This window comes from Emydura macquarii, unplaced genomic scaffold, assembly GCF_026122565.2.
Source record: "Emydura macquarii macquarii isolate MOO-44397 ecotype Brisbane River unplaced genomic scaffold, CSIRO-AGI_Emac_v2 contig_2369, whole genome shotgun sequence".
Taxonomy (NCBI): domain Eukaryota; kingdom Metazoa; phylum Chordata; order Testudines; family Chelidae; genus Emydura; species Emydura macquarii.
The window spans coordinates 15,113-30,629 of record NW_027132506.1 but is presented as its reverse complement, the minus strand read 5'-3'; the positions used below and the strand labels follow the sequence as shown (position 1 = coordinate 30,629).

General features: G+C 43.1%; 1 protein-coding gene across 1 annotated transcript; it reads right to left on the bottom strand.

Moving 5' to 3' along the window:
* Window positions 1-463: 463 nt before the first annotated feature.
* MANF (mesencephalic astrocyte derived neurotrophic factor) lies at window positions 464-9,084 on the bottom strand. Its single transcript, XM_067561156.1, has 4 exons — window positions 8,899-9,084; window positions 6,047-6,174; window positions 4,854-4,995; window positions 464-911 (listed from the first exon to the last, which is right to left on the bottom strand). The coding sequence occupies exons 1-4, from the start codon at window positions 8,984-8,986 to the stop codon at window positions 727-729; spliced, it is 543 nt and encodes a 180-aa protein (XP_067417257.1). The 5' UTR covers window positions 8,987-9,084; the 3' UTR covers window positions 464-726.
* Between the last annotated feature and the right edge of the window lie 6,433 nt (window positions 9,085-15,517).

The window sequence follows — 15,517 nt, the reverse complement described above, 5'->3', positions numbered from 1 at the left end:
CGGTGTGCGGCCGTCCGTACAGACAACGGCCCGCTGCCTTTGCCTGTGTTGTGAAGAGCCATCCCCTCCCCCCCAAACACACCACAGCGGCTGGGTAAAACTGCATCTACACGCGAGGGCTGTCAGCCGAGCAGGGCCTGGTATGCAGAGTAACACTTTTCTGTGTGCTTGTATCACACAAAAGGTTTAGCACCCATTGACTAGCCTCCACCGGGCCTGCATCTCCAGAGCGCGTGGGAGGTGCGAGTGGCAGGGTAGGCCAGCAGAGCACTAGGAACAGCAGTGTGCACTCAGCTGCAGTCCACACAGGTGCCCAGCTCACCTGTCTAGTGTGCAGTACCATGACTGCTGCTAGTTTTAGCAGAGTAGCTTAGTGGAACTTAGTGTGGGTCTATGCTGGCACACAGCTGCCAGCTGCACTGCACCCCTGAACTCCTTTTAACCTTCTGCCATGTTCTAGTAAAAGAGTAAATTTCTTTTTACTTTAATAAAAAAAATCCCATACAGATTGTGACATCCTAAAGTAAACCAGAAACAAGAGAAATACAAACTAGAGACATGACATAACAGGGCTGTTGAATGAGCATTTCACAACTGTTCCAGCTTCCAGTGTGACAGCCTTGGGAGCCCACTTAAATAAGTTACAAAAAGGCTTTATAAGAAACAAAATAGAGAGATTAATGTAGTTTGTATGAGGTGCTAGTATAGCAGAGGCCACGACGTTGGTCAGAGATCTGTCCGTGAACTGGCTGCCTTTGGTGCATATTTAGGCATCAGTTCATTGATTTTCCGAATATAGTCTGATTTTTCTGCACAGCCCTTGCATGTTTCATCCCAGTCATCTAGGATCTTCTTCAGTTCTTTCACTCTCAGTTTCTTTAGGTCCACAGTGCTCAGGTCAATCTGCTTGTCTAAGAAGAGAGAAGAACAGTTATTCACAGTAAGCAATAATTGATTAGAAGCTGTTGATGGAATTAACTAATTAACATTAAAGACACTTTATTGACATATGAAATTGAATATAAAACACAGAAAGGAGGGGGAAGGGGGAAAAAAAGGGAGGGAGATGAGGTTTAAATAAAAGAGCAAGGGGTATTATTTTGCAATGTGGTTGGGGAAGAAGGCAAAGCACAACTGAAGACAAACAAGGCTGAATTTTGTGCACAAGGACACATGGAATCAGCTAGCAGACTGGCAGTGTTGGACTGACGCAGACAGACCAACAGGAAAGAATATTTTTTTCAGTACATAAGAAGTCAGAAGCCTGCCGAACACTCAGCGGGGCCACTTAATGATCAAAGTGCTAACGGAGCACTCAAGGAAGACAAGATCACTGCAAAGAAGCTAAATGAATTTTTTTCCAGTGGTCTTCATTAGAGAGAATGCGAGAGATTCCCACACCTGGATCCATTCTTTTTAGGTGACACATCTGAGGGACTACCCCAGACAGATGTCAATAGAGGCGCTCTGGGAACAAACCTATACATGAACAGTATTAAGTCACCAGGACCAAATGGTATCCACCGAGTTTTGAAGGAACTCAGATATGAAAATTGTAGAACTGTGGTATGTAATCTATTGCTTAAGTCAGTCTCTGCCAATTGATTGAAACTATAGCAAAGAACAAAATTATCAGACCTCAAGATAAACATAGTATGTTGGGGAAGAGTCAACACTCCTTTTAGAAAGGGAAATCATGCCTCACCCATCTGTTAGAATTCTTTGAGGGTGTCAACAAGCATGTGGACAAGAGTGACCCGATATAGTGTATAGTTGATATAGTGCACCTGGCCTTTCAGAAAGCTTTAGATAAGGTCTCTAACCAAAGGCTCTTAAGCAAATTAAGCAATCATAGGATATGAGGGAAGGTCCTCTCATGGATCAGTAATTGGTAAAAAGATAGGAATAAATGGTCAGTTTTCAGAATGGAGTGAGGTATATAGCAGGGTCCCCCATGGATCTTGTACTGGGATCTGTACTGTTCAATATATTCATAAGTGATCTGGAATAAGAAGTAAACAGTGAGGTGGCAAAATTTTGTAGATACAAAAATTACACAAAATAGTTGAAGTCAAATTTGGACTTAAAGAGCTACTAAACTGGGTGACTGGTCAACAAAATGGCAGATGACCTTCAGTATTGATAAATACAGAGTAATGCTCAATGGAAAACAATCCTAACTATACATAAAAAAATTATAGGGTCTCAAGAAAGATCTTGCAGTCATAGTGGATAGCTCCCTGAAAACATCCTCTAAATGCATAGTGGCAGTCCAAAAAGCTAACAATGTTAGGAACCATTAAAAAGATAATAAAACCAAAAAAATCGTTACGCCACTATGTAAATCCATGGTATTGAAATCCATGGACCTTGAAAACTGCATGCAGTTCTGTTGCCTCAGCTGAAAAAAAGATATATTAGAATTGGAATAGCTGAAGAGAAGGGCAACAAAAATGATTAGGTGTATGGAACAGTTTCCATAGGACGAGAGATTAAAGAGACTGGGATTGTTTCGCTTAGAAAAAGAGATGAATACAAGGGGATGAGAGAGGTCTATAAAATCATGAGTGGTGTGAAGAAAGTAAGTGGTTCTTTACCCCTTTCACACAACACAAGAACTAGGGGTCACCCAGCAGGTTTAAAAACAAACATAAGGAAGTACTTGTCCACACAATACACAGTCAACCTGTGGAACTCTTTGCCATGGGATGTTGTGAATGCCAAAAGCATAAATGGGTTAAAAAAAAGAAAAGAAAAAAAGTTAGGTAAAGTTCATGGAGAACAGGTCCATCAATGGGTATTAGACAAGATGGTCAGGGACACAACCCCATGCTTCAGGTGTCCCTATCTATCTAACTGCCAGAAGCCGGGACAGGATGACAGAGGATGGATCACTCAAAAGTGCCCTGTTCTGTTCATTCCCTCTGAAACACCTGGCACTGGCCACTGTCAGAGACAGAATACTGGGCTAGACAGACCATTGGTCTGACCCAGTATGGCCATTCTTACACTCAGATGCTGAAGACTTGACAGAGTGAAGGGGAAAGAGTCTGGAACACCAGAAAGGCAGTAGTGGTGATTACAAGAGTTCAAGTGAGACAGAAACAAGGCATAAATTAGGGTTTTGGCAGTGAGGATGGAAAAGAAAGGACAGATTTGGATTTTATTGATTAGAGAGAAACATAAGACTTAGTGAAAGTTTAGATGTGAGGATTCAAGAATAACCCCACAGCTGCAAACTCTAAACTCTAATGATGTATAATTCCACTGTTCTTGCAATCTCCATTGACAAGAGGGGAAAGGAGAGGTTTTAGGAGGACAGATAAGAGAAACATGACAAATGGATTTTCTTAGGAAGCAGACAAATATCTATGAGGAGATAGAACAAGAGGAAGAGATGTGGCCCGCACAGACGAAAAGGTGGATTTGGGAATCATTAAAATAGAGGTGATGAGAGAATGGATAAGAATAGTCAGGGAACAAGCACAGAGAAATGGAGACCAAGGACAGAAGCCTAGAAACTAAAAGAGCTATTTTTGAAGGAGTGGCCAACAAGGTAGACAGTCACTTAGAGGACAGTCATGGAGGGCTGGGAGACTGACCATTAATTAGACTTGGCAAGGAAGGCCTTATTAATGGACTGTCATGAGTACACTTTCAGTGGAGCAGAACTGGTAGCCAGACTTTTAGGGAATCAATGAGGGACCATTTAAAAATGAATTAATCTCTTGTAAATGTCTTTGATGGGGTTTGGTAACAAGAAGCTTGTAGTCAATAGCCTTAGGCCTAATTAACAGAAAGCCATTACAGTCTGTAATGACATTTTGTTTGGAGCAACAGAGTCTTTACTACGTACTACTCTATAAACCAAATAAGAGACTTCAAGACCAATGGCTAGAATCACAAAGTGGAATTAGGTGTTTGCAATGCTCAGTACTGCAGCACATAACTCATAGGCACTGCATTGCTCAATAGAATTCATGACTCTCTAGTTAGGTACCCAGATCCCCATCCATTGAATGAGGAGAGTTAGGAACCTAAGAAAGGGATTCTCAGAAGCCAGGAAGATGAGCAGGGAGCTGACTAAGCCAACCAAGAGTGAAATGCACAGTGCTCTGAGCACACCTACTGGATTGGACCCTGCAGGTAAGATAGGCAGGGACTGCCTACTTTGAAAATCCTGCCAAGGCTTAGGCATGATCTAAGGGCTCCATGCAACTTGATAGCTGTGGGGCAGTATCAGGATTTAAGCATCTTTGCACATGCTAGTCAGTGGCAACTAAGGTGCTTAGTAGACTTTAGGTGCCTACAGAGTTAGTCAGCAGCTGAGCACTGGTTTTGTGAATGTCAGTGGTGCCTAAATGTTGGACCTACACATCTAGAGAGGCAGCTGGGCACTTAAATCCCTTTGTGAGAGTTTAGTCCCAAGGGTTTGGGCTAATCATGGGCATAAGCAATGCTGCACACTAGACAAACCCATGTGTGTGCAGGAACCCTCTGAACTGTATTGGTGCCAGACACAACAACCTTCCCCTAATCACCCTGTTAGGAGCCTCCAAGAACATTTAATACACATACTTGTTCTACTGCCTGCCCATTCCAACATTACTGACAGGGATCAGTTCAGGTTATGCATCAGGATACTTACTCTGCTGTTCCTAAATTCTTCTGCAAGATCAAGTGGCTTCAGCTCTTTTGCTTTCAAAAGAAGCCCACTTAAGGCTGTTTTAGATGATTAGAAGCAGATCCATACAAGGGATTGGGTGCAAGCTATGTTATTTATCAGAATGAAGATCTATACTATAGAAAAACCCAACTATTTAACCCCATAGCTAAGGTCTGCCCAAACTCACCGTATTTTAGTTCACAGATCTGGCTGTCTTTCTTCTTCAGTTTCTCACAGATCTTTTCCACAGGGATGTGGTGACTCAGGGGTTTTGATACCTCATTAACGATTTTAGTGGCTGCATCGCTGGTGGCACCAATGTAATAGCACTAGAGGGGAAGAAAGGAAAAGTATAAGGTGTGTAGTGATACTGAAGGAAAATAATTCTTTCAGAAAGATTAAGCTGATTTTCTTGGGTTGCTTCCTCCCTCCTTGGTATCAGAGTTTTCTGCCTTACAATTCTCCCAGTCTTGCCACATTTTGTCTCAGAATGTGTTTTATCCTGAGGAGAGGACACTACTAGTGGCGGAGTCTTTCTGAAGCCAGTTGCTTTGGTTCAGAATCTTAGAGCAAGCAAAGAGAATGGGGAACAGGAACCACAGTCCTGGATGCACCTCGACTCTAAGGCAAGATTTATTTTCACTCATGAAAAGCAGAGAGAACATGCCATCAAGAAATGGCTTGTTTGGCCTTTTTTCATGCACATTTTTGACAGACTAGGTTGCATGGTTTTGCAGTTTGGCATTTATTGATACAGAATATTTCTGCATGAGTCTGATTACAGCTATGAAAAAAACTGATTTCTTATTATGTTTAGGTTGGTTGTCCTAGTTCCGAGCGATGTTTCATCTGAACCGGGCTGAGGGCAGAGTTTTCTAACTTCAAGGACAACTTCACTGAAGTATGCTCTCAAGTATGCCTGACAAAGTCACTCAAAGATCAGTGCAAGACCTTTTTATTTGGGTCACTTCATTGTGAGAGTGCTCTGGGCTGCTTTCAATTAACTCTTCCCTTGGAGTTAGTTTCCTCTGCTTATTTTGCAGTTCAAGGATTGGTAAGCATTAACATTTAAACAGTTTGTATGGCTATCTACATGCACAAAGGGTGCGGCAGAAAATAAAATGTCATAAGAACAAAGTTTCTCACTGCACTTCAATTACAGGCAGAAATGAGGTCAAGCAGTAAGAAAACTGATTTTTTACTTTTTTTTTTTTTTTTAAAAAGATGGAGAGGGACTGCACTCTTCCTCAAATCTTCTGTATATAGGCCTATACTGTACACACAACCATTTAGTGAGAGATTTCCCCAGTTTCCAACCACCTCCCAGGTGTCTTGTGAATTATTCTGTAAAAGCGATGATGATAGATCATTGTTACTTACTAGCCGGTTCTCTTTGCCTTTTGCTTCTTTGCAGGATTTCAAGAGTTCTTTTTCAACATTAACTGGTGTGAACTCAACATCCTTGTCCTTTAGGCTCTGGTAGAATCTTCCCAGGAATGTAACACACACTAAAGTGGAAAAAAAAGATGGAGAGATTTGTAATGTGTACTAATCTGGAATCTTGGAGAGAACTCCTGTAGGAAAATGACAGAATTAAGGATTTTGTGAATGAGGTTAGGACAGACTGCATTAGCAATCAAGAATTTATCCCCTTGGAGCTGGACACACGAGACAAATTATACCACAGTAAATATTTCAGAGCATGAATGAGGAACAATGACTCATACAACTCACATACCTTCACCCACCTTGTTTCTCTAATACTTAAAACAGAGAACAGATTCACTGAGATCCCTGATGAGAGATCCCATCAGTGGCATTCATGTACTGTACTTGAAGAGCAACAGAGATTCAGCTGGGGGAATACAAAACAGATTTGCAAGCACCAAACAACAGAGGTAGCACTGCAAGGGATGGGCGGGAAGAGCCAACAATGCCCAAACTTTCTTATCCTTCCCTCCCAAAACAATAACTCAATGTCAATCCAAGGACTTTAAATATACAACACTAGTCTAAAAATGATAATGATTCTAAATATGGCACTGTAGACTTATTGTCTCTCAATGACTACATGAATCAAGTCGACTCAGCTTACAAATTAAAAATGTTTTGTTGTAAACTGTTAACTTTGGAAACTCAACCTTGACCTCATCATCACTAGCATGAAAAATTTTGTGGGCCAAATGAGACCCTTAGCAGCACCCTTGCAATCCTATTACCGTCAATGATGAAACAGGTGCTCAACACTGACCTTATTTATCTCTGGGGGTGGAAAACATGGCACAGGTTAGGGCTTCCATACACTTTGCTGACATCAGGAAAAAGGATCAACCAACCTTCAGCTACTTTTACACTCAATTCCAAAGTCAAGGATGAGCAAAAGAAATTGGAGAATACAGGATCACCTAGTTGAGCCCTACAAGGCCAAAAGGAAGTCTGCACTTCAAATATGTAACACTGGCAGCAATTGTAATCTGAATCATATAGGTAACTGAACTTTTTCTATAGGCACAGCATCTTTTATGGCCATTGCATGTTACTTGTCACACACAGTGCTGCTGGCTGCTGTTCTTGTGCTGTGATCTGGTTATTTGGATAGGACACCTTCCAGAGATCCCAGCTGCTGTAGGGAATAGTACTGGTGACTGAGTTACTATTGAACCAAAGTTACAGCATGCTGCTAGAGGGCACTGTGCTGGAGGTGCCATCTTTCAGATAAGGTGAAGAAATGAATCCCTGATTAAAGAGACTATGGCATTTTTTGCAGCAGTAATAGTGCAAAATTCCAGAACTGCAGGGAAATTCCGAATTGAATAACTACATCTTTATAGTTTCATCTGCAGGGTCTGTTCACTTCTTCTCTTAAGAACTGCTGTGTAACTCTTCTGTGCTGTTAAGTAGTTTCCACCTAAGAGGTTGACACATTATAGTGGTGCACCAAGATTCCAGTGTACAGTCTGTATTATTGGTTGAAAACTGGCATTCTTTAGCTTAAAAGGAACTATATAGATTACCTGAACTTGAGTATAATGGTGACCAGTCCCTTATCATTTATATGGTATTAGTCATAGAATCATAGAATATTAGAGTTGGAAGGGACCTCAGGAGGTCATCTAGTCCAACCCCCTGCTCAAAGCAGGACTAACCTCAGCTATATCATCCCAGCCAGTCACCATGATATCATTTATGCCATGTAAGGAGACAAGTTTTTAAAAATGTCACTTATCAGGTCAGGCTTGCAATTTACAAATACACCTGAAAATAGTCAAAAGTTCTCCTTTATTAACCTGCCAACACTTAGGTTCAGAATTCACTTCCTTTCCTGTGGAAGTTCTTCCAGATCACAAAACCTTTAATCAGAACATTCCCTACTCTCCTTACTTTGCTTTATGCAACTTGGACGTTAACACCATGAAAACCCAGAATAGAACAGATACATTAACTGAGTATTCAATGGATATTTAATGAAGGTGAAGTGTGAAATGAAAGCCTAAAATATTGGTCTTAAGGACAGATTTTTTTAAAGGTATTTAGGCACCACAGAAGATGCAGATGGGCATCAAAACACCTTAAAAATCTGGACCTTGGACTCAAAATCTCTCTTCTTAACTAGGTGCGGGTAAGGGAGAGGTGCAGTCCTAGCCGACATACGTGGCTATTCAGGCCCTCCACAGATCCAGTCAAATTCAGGACTCCCTCTTCCTGATACAAACAAGGAAACGTTTTGTTGAGGGTGTTTTAAAACAGGCCAGACAAAGCTGCAATGAAGGACAACGATGAATTTGTGCTTTGTGGCTCAGTTCCGCCGACAGGTGCGTCTGGTCAGTAAGTAGAGAGCGGAGAGACGTTTCCCCTACAGAGGTGCTGGCTCTTGCCAGACCCCTCCTGCCCTGAGGCGAGACGTGCGCTTGGGCATCGCGCTGTCCCCACCCCACCCCCGAAGGAGCCCGTTAGCGCAATCCGCTTACCTGCCCCTGCCCCTGCCCCTGCCCCGCACAGCGCCAGGTAAGGTCACAGGCAGGCCGGACCATCGCTCCCCAGTGACGGGGGGACTGAGCCAGCACCTTCCCGTTTTGGGTTGTTCTTCACCCGGGCCTTTTCCCTCACACCCCGGACTGCCCTTCAAGGAGCCCCCTCCCACCAGGCAGCCGCTCAGTGACACCCCCCCCACACACACACCCCCCGCAGCTCCCCTCAAGGAGCCCCCTTCCCCCGATCGCTCGCTCGCTCACCTTCGCAGTCCCCCTCCCGCAGGGCCCGGCTGCCGCCAGGGAGCAGAATCAAGGCCAGCGCCGCCCAGAGCCCGTTGGCCACCCGCATCCTGCCGCTCCGCACCCGGCTTCCTCAACAGCACCGCGCGCCGCTCTGCGACCCCGTCGTCTTGCCCGGTGCCTTGACAACACGCATCGCCCATCCGCCACCCCATTGGGTGCGCCTAGTAATTTCCTCACGCATCGGGCTCCCATTGGCCCACCCATCCCCAGGCCTCCACGCTCCCTTTCCCGATTGGTCAGTCGGCAGCCGAGAGGTGAGAGTTGGCGGCTGCTGATTGGACGAGAGGTGTTGAACGGCTTAAACCGCCGGTCTCCAGGAAACTGAACAACCGGGCGGGAAGCGCCATCTTTGCGGTGAGCGCGACGGCGCACTGAGACTCTGCTCAGCCGCCATTTTTGTTCGGGGCACGGGCCCGTGGTGGGAGCTGGAACCCACGACGACGAGGCAGTAGGCAGGGGCCGGCGCTGGCCTCTGGGTCTCCTCAGGCACGTCCCGCTCCAGGGGAGACTTGGCGGGGGGGACCCCCGCCACGGGCAGGAGTGGGCCTGAAGCCAGGAGGAGCTGAGCCTGGCAGGGGCCTGGGCAGCTCCTTGGGACTAGGCAGATGAGTGCTGGAGCCAAAGGGTCCTTTCCCGCCCTGGGGCCCAGGCTGGCTGCCTGGCCCACGCCAGGTACTGCAGCCGCTGGCCCCAGCTGCCACGCGGAGCCTCGTGGCTGTTGGGGATTCATGGCACCATTTGTGCCGCCTTTTGATGTCCCTGTAACAAGAAAAGCTCTTGCAAGGATGGGAGATGGCAGAGAACCCTGGGGAGGCCCAAGCCTCTTTTCTAGTCCGCTTTCCACAGGAGTTTGGAGATGGGTAAGAAGATTCAGCACAAACATTGTCTCAAAAGAAAAAATGGCGCTTAATAGCCTGTCCCCCAGTGAGCAAAATGGTTTCCAGTCTAACCTCATTGTAGTCATTGCAATCCTTTCTTTGCAGGGTTGTTGTCAGTCCCACACTTAGAGAGAGAGGGTGGATGAGGTAATAACTTTAAGAGGACCTGCTCTTGGTACAAGCTTTCACGCTTACATCTACTTTTTAAAACTGGCTACGGACTCTAAGCTTTCAAATTTACACTGAGCTTTACATGGAGTTGAAATATTAAAGTGTCAAAAAGTTTTGACACTTTCATATTTCTGGCTGAAGCAGAGAAAGAACAGCCAAGACATTTCTATTCACAAGAAGAACCGAAAAAGGAAGATATATTTCCTCTTAGTAAAACAGCTCTAACTTTAATTGCTGGGGTAGAAATTTGACAAAGGAGCGGAACACAGCCTTATTCCAGGTAAATTGTGTTTGGACAGCTTATGGGCAGTTGAAAATCAGATTCAAGCACACACAGTAGCTTTTGTTCAGGTCATTGTGTGTGAACCTAAGGAAGGCTCTGTGCATGCATGCACAGCTAAGCTAGCTTTATCTTGAACTGGATTGTGCCCTTGGGCAAGCATTGAAGAGCTCCAGTCACTCTTTTGTGGTAATCAGGAGAGGAACTCCCTCTTCTGCACTTAAGCAGAACTGCCAGTTATGCCAGGGCAGACTGGGTGGGGATGTCATCGAAATATCATAGAACCATAAGAAGTAGGGGCTGCAAGGCTCATCTAGTCTAACCCCTTGCCAAGATGCAGGATTTCTTGTGTCTAAACGATCCCAGACACATAGCTAGTCAGAAATAACCAAACAGGTTGTCCTGGGAGTGGATTGGGGAAATGGAACCCTTTATTGCCTGCTCATTCCACCTTGATGCCGTGAGTGAGCAACAAAGGGTTACTTTACAATTCTTTTATCCATAACAGTATGTAAATGTATACATTTTCAGCAACTCCCCATAGACCCTTATTTGGTTACATTGACACCTATAAAATGAATATTAACAACTACATAATGAATATAATTATACCCGCCCCGTTTCTTGTTTACAGGATTACCATACAGAGGTCAAGCACATCACCTTAAAACCTATACATTTTACACTAACATTCTCTGAAGTAAAGGCATGCCAGAAGGGAAGGAAACTAATGCTTTCTTCCCCCCAAGGCCTTGCGCAGGAGTGGTAATAGACTCATCCCCTGCACAGATAGCCAGGAAGGGAGGAGAAGAAGAGGGATAAGACTCTAACTAAAATTCACACCAATTAACAGAAACAAGGTTTGCCTGTTCCTTGATCCCGTTCCCTGTAACTTAGGCCTGACCACTTGTCCAATTTTTAATTCTTTACTCTCTTACAAAGATTAGGGTTTGAAGAGACCTCAGGAGGTCCTCTAGTCCAACCCCCCCGCTCAGAGCCAGACTAAATCATCCATACATACATACTCGGTGCTGTTATACTGGATGTATTGATCTTGCAGTAAGTCTGTTGTGTGATGTGCAGTTTTATAGATTTGCTTCACTAATTTTTCTTCCCCCTGCCTTCTGTAGATGCATGCATATTGAATACAAATAGTTATAATAATTCAACTGTAGGGAGGTACTTCACTATCACCAAATGGAAATTTAAGGTATATCTAAAATTAATTTAAATGATCACTGACTGCAGCCTTGCCAGAGGCTGGGAACAGCCGATGGGATGGATCACTTGATAATTACCTGTTTTATTCATTCCCTCTGAAGCACCTGACATTGGCCACTGGCCTCGATGGACCATTGTTCTGACCCAGTATGGCTGTTTTTATTGCATTATATTTTCTTCACTTGGCTATGAATCTAAAACCTGTAACTGTTTCTGGTGGTATTTCTTTCTCTCTCTCCTTTAGAGCACAGGAACTGCCATTCTGGATCTCACCATTAGTGCATCTAGCCAGTATCCTGTTAGACAGTGTCCAGAACCAGTTGCTTCAGAGGAAGGTGCAAGAAAGCCTTCAATAGGCAGTTTTGAGATAACGTTCCCTAAGAGTCTCCTTTTAACCCCCAATAGTCAGAGATTTGCTTATGTCCTAAAGTATGAGTGTTTATTTCCCTTCCAAACTACCATTTGTTCTTTTAATATTTGCTACAACAACTCTGGAGATTCTTTTTAACCATATACATGTCTAATTTTTCTTTTTAGAAATCCTAAGATCTTGGCCTCAGTGAGGAAATGTAGTAGAGTGTTCCAGAGGCTAATCATGTGTGAAGAATAATTTCCTATCCTGAGCTTTGAATTTGGCACCTTTCAATTTCATTGAACAGCCCCTGTTCTTGTGTTATGAGGGCGAATAGAAGTTCTATAGAACATTATTTTGCATACTTTTATCATGTCCCCTCTTATTAATTTCCTGAGATACTCATGATTGGAAAGAATAGTGTTATTTCCATGCCTCTAACCATTTTCATTGTCCATCTTTGAACCTCTCTGTTTATGCTATATCATTTTTAGTTGGTCTTGAATTGAACACAGCAATCTAGGTGAAGGCATATAATTGATTTATATAATATTTAATATATTTTTCTAAATTCTTTTCCTCAGACATCCTAATATTTGTTTTTATTGACTACTACTGCGCATTGCGTAGAGATGTTCTCACTGAAATGCAAGTGTTTTTTCTCAATTAATAGTTAATTTAGATCCCATGAAGGTGTAGAAGTAGTTCAGATTATTTCCTCCACTGTGCATTACTTTGCATTTGGCAGCTTTGCATTTCATCTGGCATCGTGTTGTCTATTCACCTTGTTTGGTTAAGTCCATCTGAAGTTCCTCAGTCTTCTCCAACGGTGACCACACTAGTCTTTTGTGTCATCTGTAGATTTTGCTACTTCGCTGCTTATCCCCTTTTCCAGATAATTAATATATTATACCACACCAGTCCTAGGACAGAATCCATGTGACACCCCAGTGTTAACTTTTGCTATGATGAAAATTGACCTCATTATTCTAATTTCCAGTGCCTACTGCTCCTAGTCAGGGTTTAGCTGTTGGTCCCTAGTGAGGTCTAAGTGGGCTTCCATTCAGGCCTCTCTCAGAATATTTTAGTAGGTGGATTCAGAGCTCCTGTATTTACCACTGTGCCAGGTCCAAGGGAGGATGCAAGTGCAAGCCCTTTGAAGGCACAAACGAGCAGTATGACTGAAAAAGAACCCATGACCTTCCAATAACATTTTCCGTATAAGAGACAGTGACTCACCTAATACCTAGCAGTGCACCTTCTAGGGGCCAGATTCATTCCTGTGCTGGCATGGGAACAAAGGGGATGTTGTTGTCCCTATTGAAGGACTTTGGGAGTGCGTGGGGCTCCAATGTAGGTTAGGTCTAACTTGTGCCCCTGTTGCAATAGCCACTGTAGGGACACAGATTCTGCCCTGGCCATGTTCCTTCCTTACCTCTTCCCTGGAACAATTTGTACCTTGAGCCTTATGAAGATGAAACAGAACGGGACTGAGGACACATCTCTGAAACAGGTGCAGGGACTTCTGCACCAGTATGTATTCCCCAGGGGACTTTTGCCTAAAACGCAGCCCCTTTGCTATAGCCTGGCTAGTACAAAGAGATCATAGGGCAATGAGGAATCTGGCCCCAACTGTCCAAATCTGAACATTTTTGGTTTTCTGAGGAAAAGCCATAGGACCCACGTGCTCTTTTAGCTCTCTGATTTTAGCAAAAGTGTATGCTGCAGTTCCACAGCTCTCCAAAGCAAAGTCTGAGCTTGTTAGCTAGTCCAGTTGGGGCACCTAGAATATCAAACCATCCTTTTCTGGCTGGGCTGCTCTCACTTACTATATGATGTCATCCTCAGAGCAAAGACAATATACATGTGTTATTTGGTGGCTGGGAAGAGTTTCCTTTGTAACTCACTGCTAGGGAGTGAACAGATTGCATGATACACAACATATACCTGAAAAATAAAAAAAAAATTATATTGATATGTCAGTCTTTGAAAGGAGCCCCTCAGCAGCCTGGAGGAAGTGGTACAGCATCCATCTCAAACTGACAATCCAATCCTGTAAGGTGTTGATAATCTCACATGGGATCAGCATGCTTTCAGTTAGGTACATAAGCAATCATGTAACATAGTAGGCATTTACACCAGTTTACAGATTGTCTTGTGTGCAAGGTGAAACATGACACAGAAGACCAAGTGATTTAACCCACCTTCTAAACACCAGGGCTTGTTTTCCTGTATATCCTGATTTCTTGAAGTATGTTATTGCTTTTATAGTAATGAGGTTCACTGTCTCTGTGGCTGGTCAGTGTGGACATAACCTCATTGTCTGGGAACCCTCAGTGAACAGTCCTCCATTTAGCTGACTCATTTAAAACATTTTCAACTTTCCCAGCAATATTTACAGAACTGTTATTCCTTATTGTTCGTATCACTATATTTTATTTATTTGGTGCCCATCTACTTTGGCCTGAGAGCAAAGAACTATGAATCAGGGCTTCTGGGTTCTGTTCTGGTTCTGCCTTTGCTAGGTAACATTGTGCAAGTAATTTTACCTTTCTGTACCTCAATTTCCCTATATATAAAATGGGAATAATGATGCCAGTCTCACAGTTAGGGAGAACTGATTTCAGTATAGATTGGAGGGAAAAAATATACAAAGTATTACTACATACTAACAAAGAATAGTAAAAATCTATTTAAAACTAACTAAAATAATCAGATACAAATCTAAATCAATATAATTGCCTGCTGCCAAATGCCTTTTGAAGTAAAATATTTATTCCCCACTTACAAGATGGGAAAAATATGAGGGCACAAGTACAACAGCTTTATTAATTCTCCATGCTTCTTGAGCTAAGGATTCTAAGAATAGGAGCCAATCCAGCCAAAAACTTCTGTGGTCTCCTGAGCTCAACAAACCTATAATGGCCTAGATGGCCTTTATTTAGTAACTAAACTTTTAGCTAATATTATTATTTGTTCAGTACCTTTATTGTCACATTCAGCATCAGTAAAAAAAATCCTCTCCTCTAGGAATTCCTCTAGGAATGCTTCCAACTTTTAGTTACTTTTCCTGCCTCGTAAGAACATAATAATGGCCATACTGGGTCAGCCTAATGGTCCATCTAGCCCAGTATCCTGTCTTCCAACAGTGGAGAATGCCAGGTGCTTCAGAGGGAATGAACAGAACAGGTATTCATCAAGTGATCCATTCTGTTGCCCATTCTCATCTTCTGCCAAACAGCAATCTATGCCCATCTGGCTAATAGCCATTGATGGACCTATCCTCCATGAACTTATCTAGTTTTTTTTTTAATCCTGTTATAGTCTTGGCCTTCACAACATCCTGTGCGTTGTGTGAAGAAATACTTCCTTTTAAACCTGCTGCCTATTAATTTCATTTGGTGACCCCTAATTTTTGTGTTGAGGAGTAAATAACACTTCCTTATTGACTTTTTCCAGACCAGTCATGGTTTTATAGATTTCTATCATATCTCCCCTTAGTTGTCTCTTTTCCAAGCTGAAAAGTTTCAGTCTTATTAATCTCTCCTCCTATGGAAATGTTTCCAAACCTGTAATCATTTTAGTTGCTCTCTTCTGTACCTTTTCCAATTCTAATATATCTTTTTTGAGATGGGGTGACCAGATCTGCATGCAGTATTCAAGATGTGGGCATAT